Consider the following 19,916-nt stretch of genomic DNA (forward strand, 5'->3'; position numbering starts at 1 on the left):
AGCCCACACAAACACCTGCAAACACTAATGACATCTCCCTCTACATGAGGAAAAGGTAACTAAAATAAACAAAACAGTAAACAAAATATAGTCTATTGTCAGTGTCGTTTTATAGCTGGACGTCATTACTATTCATATGTATGTGCACATACGCTACTGTGCAAAAGTCTTTTTTGCCAACAAAAATGGTTTTAGTTAGTTACCATATGATAAATATTATTTACATTCAATGAACAAATATCCACCACTATTTTAAGTACTTATGAGATCATGTTTCATTTAAACATCTGTTTAAACGAGTGAGAGTGTGGTCTGTTTTGGTGTCTGTCCAAAGCTCCAGAGCCTAATTTCTAATGAACCACTGTCCTATATGTTTCTGCTCCTGCTGCTCCTGTGACCTACATACAGAAACACATTCATCCTGCTGAAACTAAGATACCCCTAAACCTTAATTCCCACACAACATGGACTTTACCCTCCAATCCTCCTAAAAGCACTACATGCTCCACTGAGTCAAATGGCGTCTGTCACAGTTGGTTGTAGTCAGATAAAGCAGACTTTCTTCATTTCTGTGCATGGGATAAATTTGTGTATCAAATGTGCATCTGATATGATTGATTTAGTGATTTGAGGGTGTTTTGTGATAATAATAATAATAATAATAATAAGAGTAAGAATCTCACCCTAGACTTCATTAGTTAGTTCATTAGTTAGTCAAAAGTTTACATACACCTTGCATTCAAGGTGCAAGGTGAATTAACAAAATGTTAATTATTTTACCAAAATAAGAGGGATCATACAAAATACATGTTTTTTGGCCAGTTATTTAGTACTGGCCTGAATAAGACATTTCATATAAAAGACATTTACATATAGTCCACAAGAGAAAATTAGTACCTGTTCAAAAGTTTACATACACTTGATGCTTAATACCGTGTTGTTACCTGAATGATCCACAGCTGTGTTTTTTTTTTTTGTTTAGTCCCTTGTTTGTTCTGCCTGCTTTTCTTAAAAAAAAAAGTCCTTCAGGTCCCCCAGATTCTTTATTTTTTCAGCAATTTTGTGTATTTGAACTCTTTCCAACTCATGCAACTATAACAGAAGGTTCAAACACTTACTGATGCTTTAGAAGAAAAAATAAAGCATTAAGAGCCGGGGGTGAAAACTTTTGAACAGAATAAGGATGTGTACATTTTTCTTATTTTGCCTAAATATCATATTATATTCATTTAGTACTGCTCTTCAAAAGCTACAGAAGATACTTACACATTGTCCAGAAGACAAAATAAAGGAAAAGGAAAGGAAAATAAGTCAAATTTACCCTGATCTTCAAATTCAAAAAGTTCTTAATGCATTGTATTTCCTTCTGAAGCATCAGTGAGCGTTTGAACCTTCTGCAATAGTTGCATATGAGTCCCTCAGTTGCCCTCAGTGTGACAAGATGGATCTCAAAATCATACAGTCGTTGTTGGAAAGGGTTCAAATACACAAAAATGCTGAAAAACCAAAGAAGGATTTTTTTGAAGAACAACGGGCAGTTTAACTGGTCAGGACAAACAAGAAACTCATGAACTACTATCAGTAAACAAAAAAAACACAGCTGTGACAGCACAGGTAACAACACAGTATTAAAAATTAAGTGAATGTAAACATTTGAACAAAGTAATTCTTATAAATTCAACTATTATTTTCTCTTGTGTTCTATAAGTAAATGGCTTTTATGTGAAATATCTTATTCAGGTCAGTACTAAATAAAAAAAAAATACCTGCATTTTGTATGATCCCTCTTATCTTGGTAAAATAGTAAGCCTTTGACCTCACCTGTATATAAGGAATTAACGTAATTTGTTTGACTGGCAAACACACATCTCTTAGTAAAGGTTTTTTGGTATCTTCATATATTGAACTTGTATCTCACACACGTAAGTATATACTGTGAGAGCGTCATTTTAAATTCCATACGTATCCTCCAGCTCTCCTCTCATCTTTCTGCTGCAATTTTCACCACTCTGTTAAATGTCTCCCCTATTTCACAACAGAGGTCGCCGTGGATACTAAGGGACCAATTAAGTTGCAGGAGCCTGTTATTACAAAGTCTAAAGCAACAGGCGGTGAGGCTTTTAATGACACAAATCCTCTGTCAAACCTTCAGCCGCCTGCTGTCTATAAATGTAACACAATGAATGTGTGGAAACTTCTGCAGATTTTACAGGTAAAACACACGAAGCCAGTGATGTAAATGAGATTATCACCTCCAGGGATCCGAACAAGAACAATCAGGGTGTACCGGTGTTGATGAACACTGTTGAGGAGCTCCCACCAACACCAGTTCTCAAACTCAGGCTTGGAGATACTGACGCACCAGTGGAGGAACATGCTGACTCTACACGTATGACATCTACATTAACACACAAAGTAAAATGTTACAATTAAAATGAAACTCGCATAAACTATTTTTGAAAAGACGTACAACCTCTCATCAGTGTCCACCTTATTCTTCCACGTGGAGACTTTCACTTCTATAGCTGGAGAAGAGTAACAACATGCAGTAAACAGTAAAACTGTTTGCGCTATAAACCAGCGGTTCATAATTAAGGTATTATGATCAAATAAAAATAAAAATAATATGGTAAGACATAACAATTTGTAACATCAAACTGCAAAACATACTGTTTTGTACAGCAAAAAATAGCTGGACATGGATGAGACTGAAAGCCAGACCCATACAATTTACAAATGCCCATGCACACTTTAAGGGAAAAATAAGGTGGATAAAAATAACTAGAAAATAAAACAGCATACTATTTAGATGTTGCCAGTCAGTATTTTCTGAAGGTCGAGCACCTGTCACTGACCATTTGTTTAAAAATATATATATTTTTGAAGAGTTTCACTATTTTACACTCTGGAAGTGCCAGATGGTGGTCTGTATAGAGAGGCACACCTGCTCATTTCTCTTTTTTGATTTATTTAACTTTCTATATTTGCCAGTACTATCTCTCTTTCACGCTTCAGAGACCAAAGCCATAGGGCAGGAAGCATGGAAGATAGGAGCCATAGCAGCAGCTTTCTTTCTCATTCTGCAAACTGCTGTCACCATTGTCTACATTCTGAAGTGCAGGAGAAAACCAAATAGGTTTGTGTGTGTGCTTTGGAAGACTGTAAGCATCTTTGAAAGCAGAAGTGGTTATTGGAACATCACTACAGTAACTGGAGAGATATATAATAAATGTACAATATAGACATACACTGCTGCTCAAAAGTTTGGGATCAGTACGATTTTAAATGGTTTTTAGACATGTCTTATGCTCATCAAGGCTGCATTTATTTGATCAAAAATGCATTAAAAAATTATGTTGTGAAATGTTATTTGTGAATATATTTTAAAATGTTATTTATTCCTGTGATACAAAGCTGAATTTTCAGCATCATTACTCTAGTCTTCACTCTTCAGTCTCACGTGATCCTTCAGAAATCATTCTAATATGACGATTTATTATCAATGTTGAAAATATTGCTGTGTAATAATTTGTTGGAACCTGTTAATTTTCTCCAGGATTCTTTAACAAATAAAAAGTTGAAAAGAACAGTGTTTATTTAAAATAGAAATCTTTTGTAACAATATAAACTACCATCTAAAAGTTTGGGATCAGCTAATTTTTATTTTTTTGAAAGAAATGAATACTTTTATTCACCAAGGATGTGTTAAATTGATTTTAAAAAGTGATAGATCGTGTTAGAAAAGATTTATATTTAAACAAAATTCATCAAGAATCCTGAAAAAAGAATCACGTCCCAGAAAAAAATTATTAAGCAGCACAACTGTTTCCAACATTGATAATAACAGTAATTAATCAGCATATTAGAATGATTTTTGAAGAATTATGTGACACTGAAAACTGAAGTATTAGCTGATACAAATTCAGCTTTGCATCAAGGAATAAATTATATTTTTAAATATATTAATATAGAACACCATTATTTTAAACTGTAATAATATTTTCTGTATTTTTGATCAATGCAGCCTTGATGAGCATATAAGAATTCTTTAAAAAACATTAAAAATCTTACTGATCCAAAACTTTTGAGCGGCAGTGTATGTCTATACAGAGTGTTAAGAGGTACACTTTACACACACTCACACACACCATTCAACAGAACAAGATCCCTAACTCAAACAGGAACATTGGAGTTTAATGAATTTTTGAAACTTATGAACAGTAGTGTATATTTGTGCCCAAAATGTTATGTACATTTCTATTACTTTTACAACATACTTTTAGCAAATAAATAGTTTAAATTAACCAGTTGTCTTCTGGGAGAAAAATATCTATCCAATGTAGCCCAAGTTTTTCCCACAAAATGCATCGAAACAATGCTATCTGAAAAATGGGGGACACATTATGAGCCTTATTGTGACTCATGAATATTTTATGATGATATAAAGTTTGCACTGCGGGTGAGTGTGTGGGAGAATGGGTTGAATTTAGAGATTTCTAAAAATTATAATGATTGAATGAGAACGGTCCTCATCCCAATACCACCTGCCTCTGGCTAATGATAGATTCTGTATACTGAAAGATCTAAAAACTACTTTAAAGTTAATATTTCCATATATTTGTAACCAGCAGTGTGGCCTCAAAGAAGCTGTGTGCTGGAGGAAATAGAAGTACAGAATGTGATGCAAACAACACAGATACCACCATTCCAATTGACGAACAGTGAGTATATGACACACATATTCAACATGATTATGAGGAACATAAACACACACACACACACACACACACACACATGCATTGTGACTGATTGTTTGTGCTTACAGAACGGCTATAGACGACCTTCCAGAGTATTCAGAGGTCCAGCAAGAGGACGTTGCTATGACAACTATCCCACTGGATTCTACAGAGAAGAATTCGTCCTATGACCCCAGAACCTCTGTTGTTTAGCATTGCTGACCTTAAGGAGTATGACTCTATGTGCAAGTGTGTGTGTGTGTGTGTGTGTGTGTGTGTGTGTGTGTGTGTGTAAATGAGTCTCTGTGTGATCGTTTGTGTCTATTGAACAATCTGGTTAAATGTCATTCCTGTGTTATTCTTCGAACACTAAAACGACCTGTTATTTGTGGAAAAAGCAGGCTGGTTTCTCATTGAAAATATCTAAATATCTGGGGGAAAAAAATAAATGTACTTGAAAACCAAATCTGCATGAAATATTAAGGCTTGTTTTCAGAGAATATATTTAGAATTTAGTTTTATTGCGTTTTCTTGTTTAAAACATCTAACATTTAATATGGTTTTTGCTTAAAATAAATAAACAAACAAACTATTTGCCCATGGGGTAAGAGAAATAAACTTGACTCAATTTATTTTGAGAAAAACAAGTTTTATTATATTAAACAGTTTTGCTTCACACGTTTATTTATCTTGCTTTAAGATATTTTTAGATATTTTGACTGAAAAAGAAGACAAAATACTTTTGATTAATATGTACTGTCCTGCCGTCTTTTTAAGATTTATGTATTTGAGTTGAATATAAAAAAGTCCATCTATTTGGATTTTACAGTTTCAACAACAAAAACCTAATAAACTTAATCTGATGCATATTTGTCAGTCACACATAATTAACAATTAATTTATAAAGTTTATTTTTAAATACTTTCAAATATATTTTATTAAAATCATAAAAGTCATTAAACTGTCTTTATTCAAACTTCTTAGGACCAGCATAAATCTGTTAATTCTGAAAACACTATTTATTCAGTTAAAAATTTAACATGGTTAAATATGTGGAACAATCAATATTCAGTTATTGTTAAAATGTATCAGGTTGAAACAAATTGAATTAATTGAAGATAAATATATAAACCTGCTTATTGTGTATGTAAAACACATTCAGTTTATCTGCACTATTACAATAATCTTTTGTTTCATATTTCATAAATGTATGACTGGCAAATAAGCATCACATTAAGTTTATTAGTTTGTTTTAGTATTTGTTTATTAGCAATCCAAATATATACATCTTAAATTTAGTCCTTAAAGGAGAACAAAGATTTACAGATAATGTACTCACCCCCTTGTCATCCAAGATCTTCATGTCTTTCTTTCTTCAGTTGTAAAGAAATTATGCTTTTTGAGGAAAACATTTCAGGATGTTTCTCCATATAGTGGACTTCTATGGTGCCCCGAGTTTGAACTTCCAAAATGCAGTTTAAATGCGGCTTCAAACGATCCGAAATGTTGTTGTAAATGATCCTAGACGAGGAAGAAGGGTCTTAACTAGTGAAACGATCTTTTTTTTTTTTTTTAACAATTACACTTAATATACTTTTTAACCTCAAATGCTCGTCTATGGTGCCCCAAGTTCAAACTGATAGAAATTCCTGAAATGCTTCCCTCAAAAAACATAATTTCTTAAATAAAGAAAGATATGAACATCTTGGATGATAAGGGGTGAGTACGTTATCTGTACATTTCTGTTCTGGAACTGAACTTCTGCTTAAATCAATTTTGGATTTTGTATTTCTACTGTTTTGTATTGATAACGCAGAACACTAGTTACCATTCACATAAAATTATTGCATTAAACAATTTCCATTTATTTGTAAATGTACATCCAATTTCATAGAAGTATGTTTTAAAAACTTGTTTAAGTTTGGCATATGTACTAACTGAAATCTAAAGAGTTCAGAATTAAAAACGATACAAATGTTATGTCTTTCTATGTTTCCTGAATAAGCCTTTCGTAACAGACACGAGACCCATTTTCTTTAATGAATGGTTTGTTTCTGTCCACTATTTTGCCTGTTATGAAAACAAAGACCACTGATCTGTCAGACCTTTGAAAAGGTCAACCCAAGAGACGTAAATGAAGAACCACATTCATTGAAGAGGAAAGAAAGTTGTAGGCTATGTTTTACCCTTTTCATCTCTCTCTCTCCTCTCCCTCTCTCTACTGCCTGCTGATCACGGGATGGAGGAATCAGAGAGATGAGTGCAGTCAGGAGGGGTGTAAGTATAAAAGAGTTGGCCAGGGGGCAGCACAGGGGGGCACTACAGTACAGGAGAAAGAGAAAGTGTGAGAGAGAAAGAGTGGGGCAGAAAAGAAAGAACGGATGATATAAGGTACACTTTTAATCTTTCTTTACTTTTATTTTTAATTTTTAATTTTATTGCATTGGTTGAAGACTGACATTGTGGTCTCTAGTATGACATGGATAAACTGTTGTTTAATAAATCAGTTCGGAATTTATTATGATGAGCATAGATAAAGTGCATATGATTTTTTTCTGTCAGGATATTTTTGTCATCATAAGAGTCAAGATGACAAATTGATAAAGGAAATAATTTATTTCATTTTGTAAGAACCATTAACACAATCCATATGTGTGGGTTTTCTCTGAGGAGTCAGCAAGTTAGACAGTTTGAGGTTGTTAAGTTGGAACAGTCTATTTTCTTAGATGCTTCTAGAAGGCTGCTATACAATTGCAAGCCTATAGTACTTAAAAAAAATAAAAATAAAAATACAATATTAAAGGGGGGGGGGTCATCTGTTGCTTTCCATTGTTTCAGTTTGACAGGGTAATACATTTCTCCCATTTTTTCAGTAGGAATGGATCTTACTGGGCACATTTTTTCACTCATCTCAAATAATGATTTTGTGTGTGTGTGTGTGTGTGTGTGTGTGTGTGTGTGTGTGTGTGTGTGTGGTCTAACAGTTAGAACCAGAGTGGGTTACTCAAGTTCCTGAAGCAAACCATAACACTTAATAGTGAAAGAATCTTCTCAATTCAGGCCAAATTTTTCCAGTTTAACTGCAAAATATAGAATATATGTAAAGAAGATAATAGTAATATAATTTTTTTTAAATCTAAGTTTTCCAACAAGAAATGTAATGAATTCAAATTTTTTAATTATTAATTCAAGTTACATTTTATGAAAATGATTCTTAATATGTTATAAAATTTAGCTTTTGGATTTATCTTTCAACCTGATGTTTATATACAATGTATCTTCTCTTGGAAAGATGATATAAAAAGTTTTTCCTTAGTATTGTAATTGAATAGTTTGTTAATATTACAAGTATAAATTGCATAGAAAACTGAAAAGCTGATTTTTAGATATAGATACTGTTTTATTCATTTAAAGATATTGGCCGTGTTAACTTAAGTTTCACATTCTATGCACTTTTAAAGGGATATTTTCACCTCCCAAAATATTTGACGCAATCTTATGCTACTCCAATATATTGCGCCATATATTTTCTTTCTGTCCTATTCTTTCTCCTTATAGTTCAGCCAAAAATGAAAATTCTGTCATTAATAACTTACGCTCATGTCGTTTCAAACCCGTAAGACTTTCGTTCATCTTCGGAACACAAATTAAGATAATTTTGATGAAATCTGGGAAATTTCTGACCCTGCATAGACAGCAGTGCAACTGAAATTGCCCTGAAAGGTAGTAAGAACATAGTTAAAGTAGACCATGTGACATTAGGGTTCAACCGTAATCCAGGTATTCTCATGAACGATTGGCGGAGACTGACGCAGAAGAAAAGGAGTCGTTATTTTTGTTTTCTTTGTGCACAAAAAGTATTCTCATAGCTTCATATAATTAAGGTTGAACCACTGATATACTATTGGACTATTTTAACAATTACCTTACTACCTTTCTGGGCCGTTTTAGTTTCATTGTTGTCTATGCAGGATCAGAAAGCTCTTGGATTTCATCAAAAATATCTTCATTTGTGTTCCGAAGATGAACGAAGGTCTTACCAGTTTGGAACAACATGAGGGTAAGTAATTAATCACAGAATTTTTGGATGAACTAACCCTTTTTAAGCATATTTTAATGCATGTGGGCCTATATATGTCTTTCCAGGATGTGGAAGAGTGTGTGTTTAGTGCTAATGTGCGTTGTGCTGACGCACGCTCAGTTCCCACGTCAGTGTGTGACACCAGAAGGTCTGCGGAGTGGCACCTGCTGCCCATCACCTACCGGACTGCCCAATGATGAGTGTGGATCCAGTACTGGGAGAGGTCAATGTGTGTCAATCACTGCTGACCGCCGCCCACACGGCCCTCAGTATCCTCACGATGGGCGGGATGATAGAGAACGATGGCCGTTGAGGTTCTTCAACAGGACCTGCCAATGTAACGGAAACTTTAGTGGATTTAACTGTGGGCGATGCCGACATGGCCTGACAGGGCCAAACTGTGATCAAAGAATCACTGTGGGTGAGGACAGACATCCACACGCTCAAATACACATTATAAACAAGTATATACAGATATGATCTGTAAATACATACGCGACCCTGGACCAAAACCAGTCATAAGGGTCAATTTTCTGAAATTGAGATTTATACATAATCTGAAAGCTGAATAAATAAGCTTTCCATTGATCTAAGGTTATAATACTGAGATACTGAAATATTGAGAAAATCACCTTTAAAGTTGTCCTAATGAAGTTCTTAGCAATGCATATTACTAATCAAAAATTAAGTTTTGATATATTTATGATAGAAAATATACAAAATATCTTCATGGAACATGATCTTTACTTAATGTCCTAATGATTTTTGATGAAAAGAAAAATACTTAATACTTTACTTAATGTCCTAATGATTTTTTTTTTTTAAAGAAAAATAGATAATTTGACCCATACAATGTATTTTTATTGCTACCTGTTCTACTTAAGACTGGTTTTGTGTTCCAGGGTCACATTACAGTGTGTGATGCTCGTTTGTTTTAATTTCTTTCTCACCTGGTTGTGTTTGTGTTCTCAGTGCGACGTAATGTCATGCAGATGTCTGCCGATGAAAAAAGAGCCTTTGTGAATGCCCTGGACCAGGCTAAAAGAACCGTCCATCCTGACCTGGTCATCTGTACTCGTCGCTATCAGGAGATTTTCAGTCCTGATGGAGCAAGTGTACAGTGTGAGAACATCACCATTTATAATTTCTTTGTCTGGACCCACTATTTTTCAGTCAGTAAGACGTACATGGGTCCAGGCCAGCAGAGCTTCGGAGGTGTGGATTTCTCTCACGAAGGACCAGGATTTGTCACTTGGCACCGGTACCACCTGTTGCACCTGGAGAGAGACATGCAGGTGACTTAAAGCAGATAATAATATTTATACAGCAGGGAATAGAAATACAAAACCTGTTAAAGGATAACTGTTGCCAAAATGCAACCTGGGCTGTTTTTTTTTTTTTTTTACTATAAACGGGACAAACTTATATCTAAAAGCATAATTACGACAAACGAGCCGTTTTTGAGACTGACCGTGATTTAGTTTTGTGGTCAATGGCCGGCGTAGTGGTTTGTTTGTCCGACAAAATGGACAAAATTGGAAAAATGGCAGCTTCGGCGATGTGATTTGTCAGATCGCCTGTCAATCAAACTCAGGGTCAATATTACGATGCTTTGACATTCTTTTTAAAGCTTTAAAGTTTTAGTAGAGAAGTACAAACTATAGCTATATATGCTACCAGTTTTTGAACAGTAAGATTTTTAATGTTTTAGCCTCTTCTGTTTACCAAGCCTGCATTTATTTGATCCAAAATACAGCAAAAGCACTAATATTGTGAAATATGTTTTACTATTTAAAATAAATGCTTTCTATCTGAATATATTGTAAAATGTAATTTATTCCTGTGATCAAAGCTAAATTTTAAACATCATTACTCCAGTCTTCAGTGTCACATGATCCTTTCAGAAATCATTCTAATCGATTTGCTATTCAAGAAACATTTTTATTATCTATTATTATTTTATTATTGTTATTATCAATATTTAAAACAGTTGAGACAGCTGGGAAGGGGGTTTATAGAAATTAAAATTTAATTTGTATTTACCAAGGGTGCTTTAAATTGATCAAAATGATGAAGTCTAAATATATTAAGAACAAATTTACTTGAGAACTAAGGTAAACTTTTTCAGTTAAATGAGTAGTTCACTTTCAGAACAAAAATTTACAGATAATGTACTCACGCCCTTTTCATCCGAGATGTTCATGTCTTTCTTTCTTCAGTCATAAGAAAATTATGTTGTTTTGAGGAAAACATTTCAGGATTTCTCTCCATATAATGGACTTCTATGGTGCCCCCGAGTTTGAACTTCCAAAATGCAGCTTCAAATGGCTCTAAACGATCACAGCCGAGGAAAAAGGGTCTAGGGAACTAGCAAAACAATCTGTTATTTTCTAAATTTTATAAAAGAAAAGTAGATAATTTGACCCATACAATGTATTTTTATTGCTACCTGTTCTACCAAAGAAAGACATGAACATCTTGGATTACAAGGGGGTGGGTACATTATCTGTAAATTTCTGTTTTGAAACTGAACTACTTTTTTAATGCATCATGAATTAAATTAAATGAGGTCTTTTTGTTTTTCCTTTTGCATTGTTTTAAGCATAACCCTCTAAAGTTTTGCTAAATTCATGCTTTATTCTGGAAAAATCAATTTGGCAAGTCTTATTATCTTGTGCAGTGAGCAGAAATACCAACTATTCCCCAATGATAGACGGATCAGCTAATGGGACATGTTGGGATTTGCATGTGTGTGTGTGCACAGGACATGCTGGGGGACCCATCGTTTGCCCTGCCGTACTGGAACTTTGCAATAGGAGGCAGCGAGTGTGATATCTGCACTGATGACCTGCTGGGAGCCAGAAGCAGCTTTGACACCAATGGCATCAGTTCCAACTCTGTGTTCTCTCAGTGGAGAGTCATCTGTGAGAGTGTGGAGGAGTATGAGACACTGGGGACCATCTGCAACAGTACGACACACTCACACAACATACCAATAACACACACTGCCTCTCTATACATCACGCAAACACGTATACACCGAATACTGCAAAAACACACGTCTAATTTTGTGTCCTCTCCCTGGTGGGAGATCTGTGAGAGTGTGGGGGAGTGTGAGACATTGGAGACCATCTGCAACAGTAAGACACACACACACATGCATTCCAAGACCTAAGACTGCTCACATGCTGTTTGAACTAATCCTTTGAGGCATTTCGAGAGCTCAGAAGAAAGATCAAACCTTATATGGGCAAAACGATTAGGATCATGTGATTGTATTTGCAAGTGACTCAGGATTGCAGACTAAGTGAATAGTATAATGTTCAATCTTATGATGCTTCTTTCTGTCTGCGGGACCTCATAAAGAGATTTGGTTTATTGGTCAAAAATAAATGACAAATTGTGATTTACATTTTTTTTAGTTTAAATATGGTTACGAAAAACTTTTGCAACAATTTTAAGAAAACTTTAAAATGAATGACTCTAAAAATGTAATGTAGTGCGACTATTGAGTAAAAAGTTATAACATTTTCCTTACAACATGAATTCAAGTGAGTGTACATCAGTAGTATTTTTATCAATGAAATACTATTATAGTTTTTATTATTAATTTGAACCAGTTTTAATTTTTCTGTTTCAGTTAAAGTTTTACAAGTTTTTAATCAGTACTATATCATTTTCATCTCAGTTTCAGGTTTAATTACTTTAGTACATCAAATTAAACTAATTTAAAACTAGAAGTTTTGCCTTGGCAGCTAGTTAAAAAAAAAATATTTTTCTCTATTTTATTTTATTATTTTATTTATTTAAATTTTTCAGTTATTTTATTTTAGGTAATGCCGTGTTTTTTTCTCAGTTTTAGTTAACTATATTAACCCTTTTGAAACATTTTTCAAAATAAAAGTAATTTTTACAAATATTATGAATTAATAAATTCTAAACATCACGTTTTGGGGAAGTTGCACCACATGACACATAATTGTACAACAAAGGTTATGTGATATTTTAGCATACATATTGTCCTTGACACAATGATAATTCTGACTTTTTTTCTCACAAATGTGATGTTGTATCTTGCAATTCTGACTTTTCTTCTAGCAAGCGCGAGCTTGTGTCTCACAGTTCTGACTTTTTTCTCACAATTGCGAGCTTGTCTTTCGCAATTCTGACTTTTTTCTTGCAGTTGCGAGTTTATATCTCGCAATTCTGAAGTTTTGTGAGATATAAACTCTAAGTTGCATGTTATAAAGTCAGAACTGTGTGATATAAACTTGCAATTGTGAGAAAAAAAGTGAGTTTATATCTCACAATTCTGACTTTATAACTCACAATCTTACAATTCTGAGTAAAAAGTCAATTGTGAGTTTATATCTCGCAATTCTGACTTTATTTCTCAGAATTGCAACTTTATATCTCGCAATTCTGACTTTTTTCTCAGAATTGTGAGATGTAAACTCGCAGTTGCATGTTATGAAGTAAGAATTGAAAAAAAAGTCAGAATTGTGAGTTTATATCTCACAAACCCCAGCTTGTGTCTCGCAATTCAGACTTTTTTTAACGCAAACGCAAGCTTGTATCTTGCAATTCTGTCTTTTTTCTTACAACTGAGAGCTTGTATCTTGCAATTCTGCTTTTTTTCTCGCAAACGCAAGCTTGTATCTTGCAATTCTGCTTTTTGTTTCACAAATGCAAGCTTTTATCTCGCAATTCTTTTTTTTTTCTCGCAGTTGGGAGTTTATATCTTGCAATTCTGACTTTTTTTCTCCGAATTGTAAGATATAAACTCTCATGTTGCATGTTATAATGTCTGAAATTGCTCGCAATTGCAAGAAAAAAAACTCAGATTTGTAAGTTTATATCTCGCAATCTTAAAATTCGGAGAAAAAAGTCAGAATTGTGAGTTTATATCTCGCAATTCTGACTTTTTTCTTGCAATTGCAAGCTTTGTGAGTTTGTATCTCACAATTATGACTTTATTTCTCAGAATTACTGTTGTATCTTGCACTTCTGACTTTTTTCTCGCAATTGCAACCTTATATCTCGCAATTCTGACTTTTTTCTCAGAACTGTGAGATATAAACTCGCAGTTGCATGTTATGAAGTAAGAATTGAAAAAAAGTCTATATCTCACAAACCCCAGCTTGTGTCTCGCAATTTAGACTTTTTTCTCGCAAACGCAAGCTTGTATCTTGCAATTCTGCTTTTTTTGTCACAAATGCAAGCTTTTATCTCACAATTCTGACTTTTTTTTCTCGCAGTTGCGAGTTTATATCTCAATTCTAACTTTTTTCTCAGAATAGTAAGATATAAACTCTCATGTTGCATGTTATAAAGTCTGAATTGTGAGATATAAACTCACAATTGCGAGAAAAAAGTCAGATTTGTAAGTTTATATCTCGCAACCTTACAATTCTGAGAAAAAAAGTCAGAATTGTGAGTTTATATCTTGCAATTCTGACTTCATTACGTGCAACTGCAAGTTTATCTCGTAATTCTGACTTTTTTCTTGCAATTACATGTTATAAACTCGCAATTGCGAGAAAAAAGTCAGAATTGCAAGATATAAACAGTCAAAAACAGTCAGAATTGTACATTTATATCTCACAATTCTGACATTGTAAGTATATATCATGCAGGTTTACATCATGCAAACAGTCTTGATAGCCTTTAAGTCTTTAATAATCAAAAGTTATCAAAATTGATCTTCTCTGTCTGGTGTGTATTCAGATACAGAGACGAGTCCAATCAGAAGAAACCCTGCTGGTAATGTGGCTCGACCCATGGTTCAAAGATTACCTGAACCACAGGATATCATTGACTGTCTAGAGCTGAACACTTTCGACACGCCACCATATTACTCGACTTCTTCTCAGAGCTTCAGGAACACTATTGAGGGTATGACACGCTCATGAACACTGCTTTTTTAAAAAGTTTTTTGAAAAATGTTTGGAGCCACAGACGAAGCAACTAGCACACCAAACAAGCACCTGCATAAAATCTTAAAAGCGAGGAGATTTTTAATTGGTGTGCTTGTGTGTCACTAGGTTACAGCGCTCCCCAGGGAAACTATGACCCAGTAGTGAGGAGTCTGCACAACCTGGCTCATTTATTTCTCAATGGCACAGGTGGACAGACTCACCTGTCACCAAACGACCCCATCTTTGTCCTGCTTCACACATTCACTGATGCCATCTTTGATGAATGGCTTCAGAGACACACTGCTGGTAAACACACACACACACATAATATACCTACATACATAACCAAAAGGAGTTTCACTTTTCAGCTGTTTTCTAATTAGTGTTCTCTATACTTATCCAGCAGGAACAGTGGCATATCCTGAGGAAAATGCTCCAATTGGGCACAACAGAGAGTTCAACATGGTTCCTTTCTGGCCACCAGTCAGAAATGCTGAAATGTTTGTCACTGCCCCACAAAACCTGGGCTACACCTATGAGGTTCAGTGGCCAAGTGAGTAATCATTAGTAGTTTCTGAAGAGTGACTAGGTAACACGTAAGTAATTAATAATACATGTTATACCCATGTTTCAGACACGTTGATGTTTTGATTAGTAATTAACTAATTCTCTATCATTTGGCATAGTTAATTATTAGTTCATAATGAGGCCAGTCTCATTCAGTATCAGTAATTACTGCTTACCTAATAAGGAAGTATTCAGTCCTAAATTTACTACTTACTGATTAGTTAATCTCTTTCCATAATAGTTTATAGTAGTAGCTGGAGTGTTAATGTAGTACTAGTGCATTACTTCCTCCATTGTTACCTATTAAGGCTAGACACTGCAGGTGAATAGGGTAAAAAAATTACCTAATAGTTATGACCTTACTTACCCAGTTGATTGATTACACTGATAATTGCAAACATTTTTTGTATTACAAGTTTTCTAAAATGTTATGTTTAAATATGTAAATGAGACAAATATGCACAAATTTGCATGAATTCAAATTTCAGTTTCAAAATTCTTGTTTTTTTTTTTACATATTAGAGTCAAATGTTTTTAAAGAGGGAATTTTGTGTATATCATTGTATCACTCCATAATTAAGAAAAAAAAAAAAATATGTGAGTGCTACTAAAGTGTAGATTTAAAGGTTGTATCAGCGATTCTAGGCTGAAAAATCAATCACTGTCAGGGGGTTGGTGTTGTGGACTTTCGTACTGGTGCAGGGATGTGAGTGAGGCAGAGCGAAAGTCCACAACACCAACCCCCTGACGGTGATTGGTTGGAACATTGTTTGTTTTTCTGTGGAATGGTTGGTAGCACTGATTGTTTTTTTGGCATATCTCGGACCCTAGGCTGACCACAGAGACGTGTTTTTTTTACAGCCAATTTATGGGGCAGGCAGCAAGCGAATCATGAAGAAAAGTCAGCTGAATTTGACACTTTATGTTTCAGGCTTGAAATCGCTGATACAACCTTTAAGGCTCAGTGTAAGAGAAAAAACTCATTTTGAGAAAACAGCCTTAAAAAATATGGATTGTAATTGAAATCTATTGACACAAATAGATAAAGTGCTATAAAAGAAACACTTAACAATGTATTTTGAATGTTTTCTTCCACTAGTCTGAAAAACACAATAAAAAAACAAAAAGGCCAAAATCTCAAACTTGACAGGTGCATGAAAAATAGCGTTTTTGCCCGCAGTGTCTCCCCTTTTAGTGTTCTCTCTAAAAATTATTTTTTTCTCTGCACAACACAAAAGTAGATCATTTAATTAATATCCAGCTGTGTGAACTGAGTATAATGACAGTACATTATGACTCACTTTAACACTTGATGAAGTACCTAAAAGTGCAAACAGAAAAGTCCATGTGTCTCACTGATCATTTTTCTAATAGTCTGTTCGGTTTTAATCCATTTTAAGAGTACAGTTGTTGCAGAGGCCATTGATCTGCTGTGTGCAGTTCAGTAAGTGGAAGAACTGGTGACTAATGGGATTTAGGTTGGACCTTCATGCTTACTTAAAAAAAAAAAAAAAATCATACATTTTTGTATGAAATAGGAATTCAGATCATACGGTTTCATAATAAATTATCACCTCTTAAAATACTTATGTTTTCTCATGAGATTGGGTTGGATTTCGAAGGAATCATGCTAAAAGAAGTGGCCAAAAGTTTTTTTAATTAATATTGCAACTTTTTATCTCAGAATTGGGTAATATAAACTTACAATTGCGAGAAATAATGTAAAAGTTGTGAAATAATTTGCAATTCTGACTTTTCTCAGACAATTGTGAGATATAAACTCGCAATTGCATATTATAAAGTCAGAATTGAGTGATATAAACTCGCAATTCTGAGAAAAAAAGTCACAATTACGAGATATAAACTCACAATTCTGAGAAAAAAGTCACAATTACGAGGCCTAAACTCAAGAATTCTGAAAAAAAAAAAGAATTGTGAGTTTTTCAGTTTTGCAATTCTGACTTTATTTCTCAGAAATGTAAGTTTATATCTTGCGATTTTGACTTTTTCCTCAGAATTGTAAAATATAAACTTGCAATTCTGAGAAAAAAATCACAATTGCGTGATATAAACTCGCAATTCTTAGAAAAAAGTCACAATTACATGATATAAACTGTAGGTTTTCTGAGAAAAAAAGAACTGAGTTTTTAAATTTCGCAATTCTGACTTTAAAACTCACAATTGTGATAAACTCACAATTCTGAGAAAAAATGAACTGAGCTTTTAAAATTCGCAATTCTGACTATAACTCACAATTGCGAGTTTATATCACGCAGTTCTGACTTTGTTTCTTTGTTCTTGTTGTGAAATATATCAGTTCTGAGAGAAAAAGTCAGAATTGCAAGATGTAAACTTGCAGTTGCGAGAAAAAAAATCAGAATTGTGAGATTAAAAAATTGCAATTACCTTCATTTTTCATTCAGTGGTGGAAAGGGTTTCAGTAGGTTTTTGAGGTTAGCAAACCAATGTCAAAGATGCATTTCTGCCACCTACTGGACTGGAGTGTCACGTGCACACAGGAAAGCAATGTTGGCCACCACAATTTTAGTATACAAACAAGAAATACTGTTGACCTTTATAGATATGTGGTTTGATGCATATAAACACAAAATCTCTTTCTTTCTTCCTCACAAGCTCGGGCATACACTGTTTCAGAGATCATCACCATAGCGATTGTTGCTGTGGTGCTTGTTGTGGCTGTGGTGGGCGGAGTCATCGGGTGTGCTGTTCGGGCACGTTCCTACCGCTCAGCTGAGGGCTTGGAGCCGCTGCTAGGGGAACAGTTCAGGCGTTACTCCGAGGATGAGCGGCATGCTTCTCAGTCTGTGGTGTGATTGAGAAACTCCAAAAAAAAAAAACACAACTTAAACATCTTTATTTTGTTGCACTGTGCACCCACACTGTACTAAATAAGTCTGAATTATGAATTATTAGTATTCAAAAGCATTGTTAAAGTTTTGTTGACACATGGGGCTTAATTTATGACTATTTATCATCAGAATAAAGTCATATGTTCCTATAAAAATCATTTAATGTAATTTCGGGTTTATGCACTGCTTATGAATGTCATATGTACACATAACTTAAGTTTATTGTACAGTGTCCTATTTTATATTACTCTGATATAAAAAAGTTTTAAAATTCAAGTTTGATTTTTGTGTACTGTACTTTCAATTTTATTTAACCGTCCATACAGACGATTCAGCAACAACTGCAATAAAGAGTGTTAACATGAATTTCATACATTTCATGTATGGTGTACTAAATTATTTTTATAATACTACTTGTTACCATAAACGGAAAATAACATCCCTGATAGTCTCCATATCTCAAACACAGGCTCAAACTATTATATGACACAGTTTGTGTTTATAATTGTGTTATGATTAGTAATCAAAATACATCAGAACAAAACTGCTGGTGTCCAGAATAAAATATTGTATGGTAAAATAAAGTGAGACCACAGATTCTGGAAGAGTACATCATTTAAATTAGTTTTTGTGCAAGTGATTTGTATTGCGTATAGAGTCTAGGTTTAAGTGGTGCATTTTCAGATTGATTGGATGTTAAAGCATGATCATATCCACTGTTATGCATGATTGTGATCTAAATGAAAACATTTGGAATGACAACTACCCTTGTGGCAACTATTAACATTTGATCTTCTACTGATATTTAAAGGGCAATCAATCGTAAAACATATTCGTCCCACTTCACCCTATGTCACCCTATTTACAAATCATAAAATGCATAAAATAAAGTCTATTTCCTCTTAGCTGACCTCTCAGATTTTTACATCACTAAGGAGTGGCAATAATGACCAATTCAGCAAGCCATATCATGCCATGCATGCCACTGCTGCTTATAGTCACTTCCTGAGACAAAGCAAATAAACGGAAGAACTTCACTGCACTTTATGGGTACAATGAGGAAAAACCTGGCAGTTTCATATTACAGTAACAAAGGTTTTCAGAACCCATCCCATCATTTTAAACCTTCATCTGGTCTCTCTGCATTGCTGCCCCCTAGTGGTACAAATAGGCGGCTGCATATATGAAAAAAAAAACACCTAACCCTAAAAAAATTCTAACAAAAGGTTTCTCAGCTGTTTTTTGTAGTATTAGGTGTCCTTAATAACATACTAAAAGTTTACCAAATTTTGACCACTAGAAAGGTGTCATTTTCAAGATGGCGTCCAAGATGGGCAGAAAACCCTTAAAATATCCTAACTCCTTCATTATTTGACCTAGCCAAGTAATCTTGGTGTCTAACCCAATGTCTTCTGGGTCTATGAATCCGTTGGACTTGTCTAAATTGCACTGACATGATTACTTACTTATGGAATACATGATGTTGTGAGATTACTGTAAGGTTTTATCTTTGTTTAGGGTGAACCAGAGATGTAAACGATTTAGCCTATGTCATGTAACTCCTACTCAGTACGTGTTTTTGGACACATACAGCTTTTTTTTTCTAAAACACAGACTTGACGTTCAATTTAAAAGTTATTGCACCCAAAAGTTCCTTAAATTGAAGTTGTATAACTTTGATCATAAACAACTCTGAATTAGCCCTAACAGAGGCCTGTGTGTGAACCCTCTAAATGGTCACTTA

The 19,916-nt window shown here is 34.2% G+C and overlaps 1 protein-coding gene across 1 annotated transcript; it reads left to right on the top strand.

Annotated features, from left to right (window-relative positions):
• Positions 1-7,014: 7,014 nt before the first annotated feature.
• tyrp1b (tyrosinase-related protein 1b) lies at positions 7,015-18,538 on the top strand. Its single transcript, XM_073842966.1, has 8 exons — positions 7,015-7,127; positions 8,883-9,238; positions 9,790-10,112; positions 11,582-11,786; positions 14,545-14,712; positions 14,862-15,041; positions 15,139-15,288; positions 17,937-18,538. Exons 2-8 carry the CDS (start codon positions 8,884-8,886, stop codon positions 18,134-18,136), a joined length of 1,581 nt encoding a protein of 526 aa, XP_073699067.1. The 5' UTR covers positions 7,015-7,127; position 8,883; the 3' UTR covers positions 18,137-18,538.
• The last annotated feature ends 1,378 nt before the right edge of the window (positions 18,539-19,916 follow it).

The sequence above is a fragment of the Garra rufa genome, chromosome 6 (genome assembly GCF_049309525.1).
Source record: "Garra rufa chromosome 6, GarRuf1.0, whole genome shotgun sequence".
Taxonomy (NCBI): domain Eukaryota; kingdom Metazoa; phylum Chordata; class Actinopteri; order Cypriniformes; family Cyprinidae; genus Garra; species Garra rufa.

What these genes read in the sequence shown, in the direction of transcription:
- tyrp1b (XM_073842966.1), top strand. Translation starts at nt 8,884, where the DNA reads ATGTGGAAGAGTGTGTGTTTAGTGCTAATGTGCGTTGTGCTGACGCAC. An exon ending in TGATCAAAGAATCACTGTGG is followed by an intron (nt 9,239 to 9,789) that starts GTGAGGACAGAC and finishes TTGTGTTCTCAG; the next exon opens with TGCGACGTAATGTCATGCAG. An exon ending in GCTTCAGAGACACACTGCTG is followed by an intron (nt 15,042 to 15,138) that starts GTAAACACACAC and finishes ATACTTATCCAG; the next exon opens with CAGGAACAGTGGCATATCCT.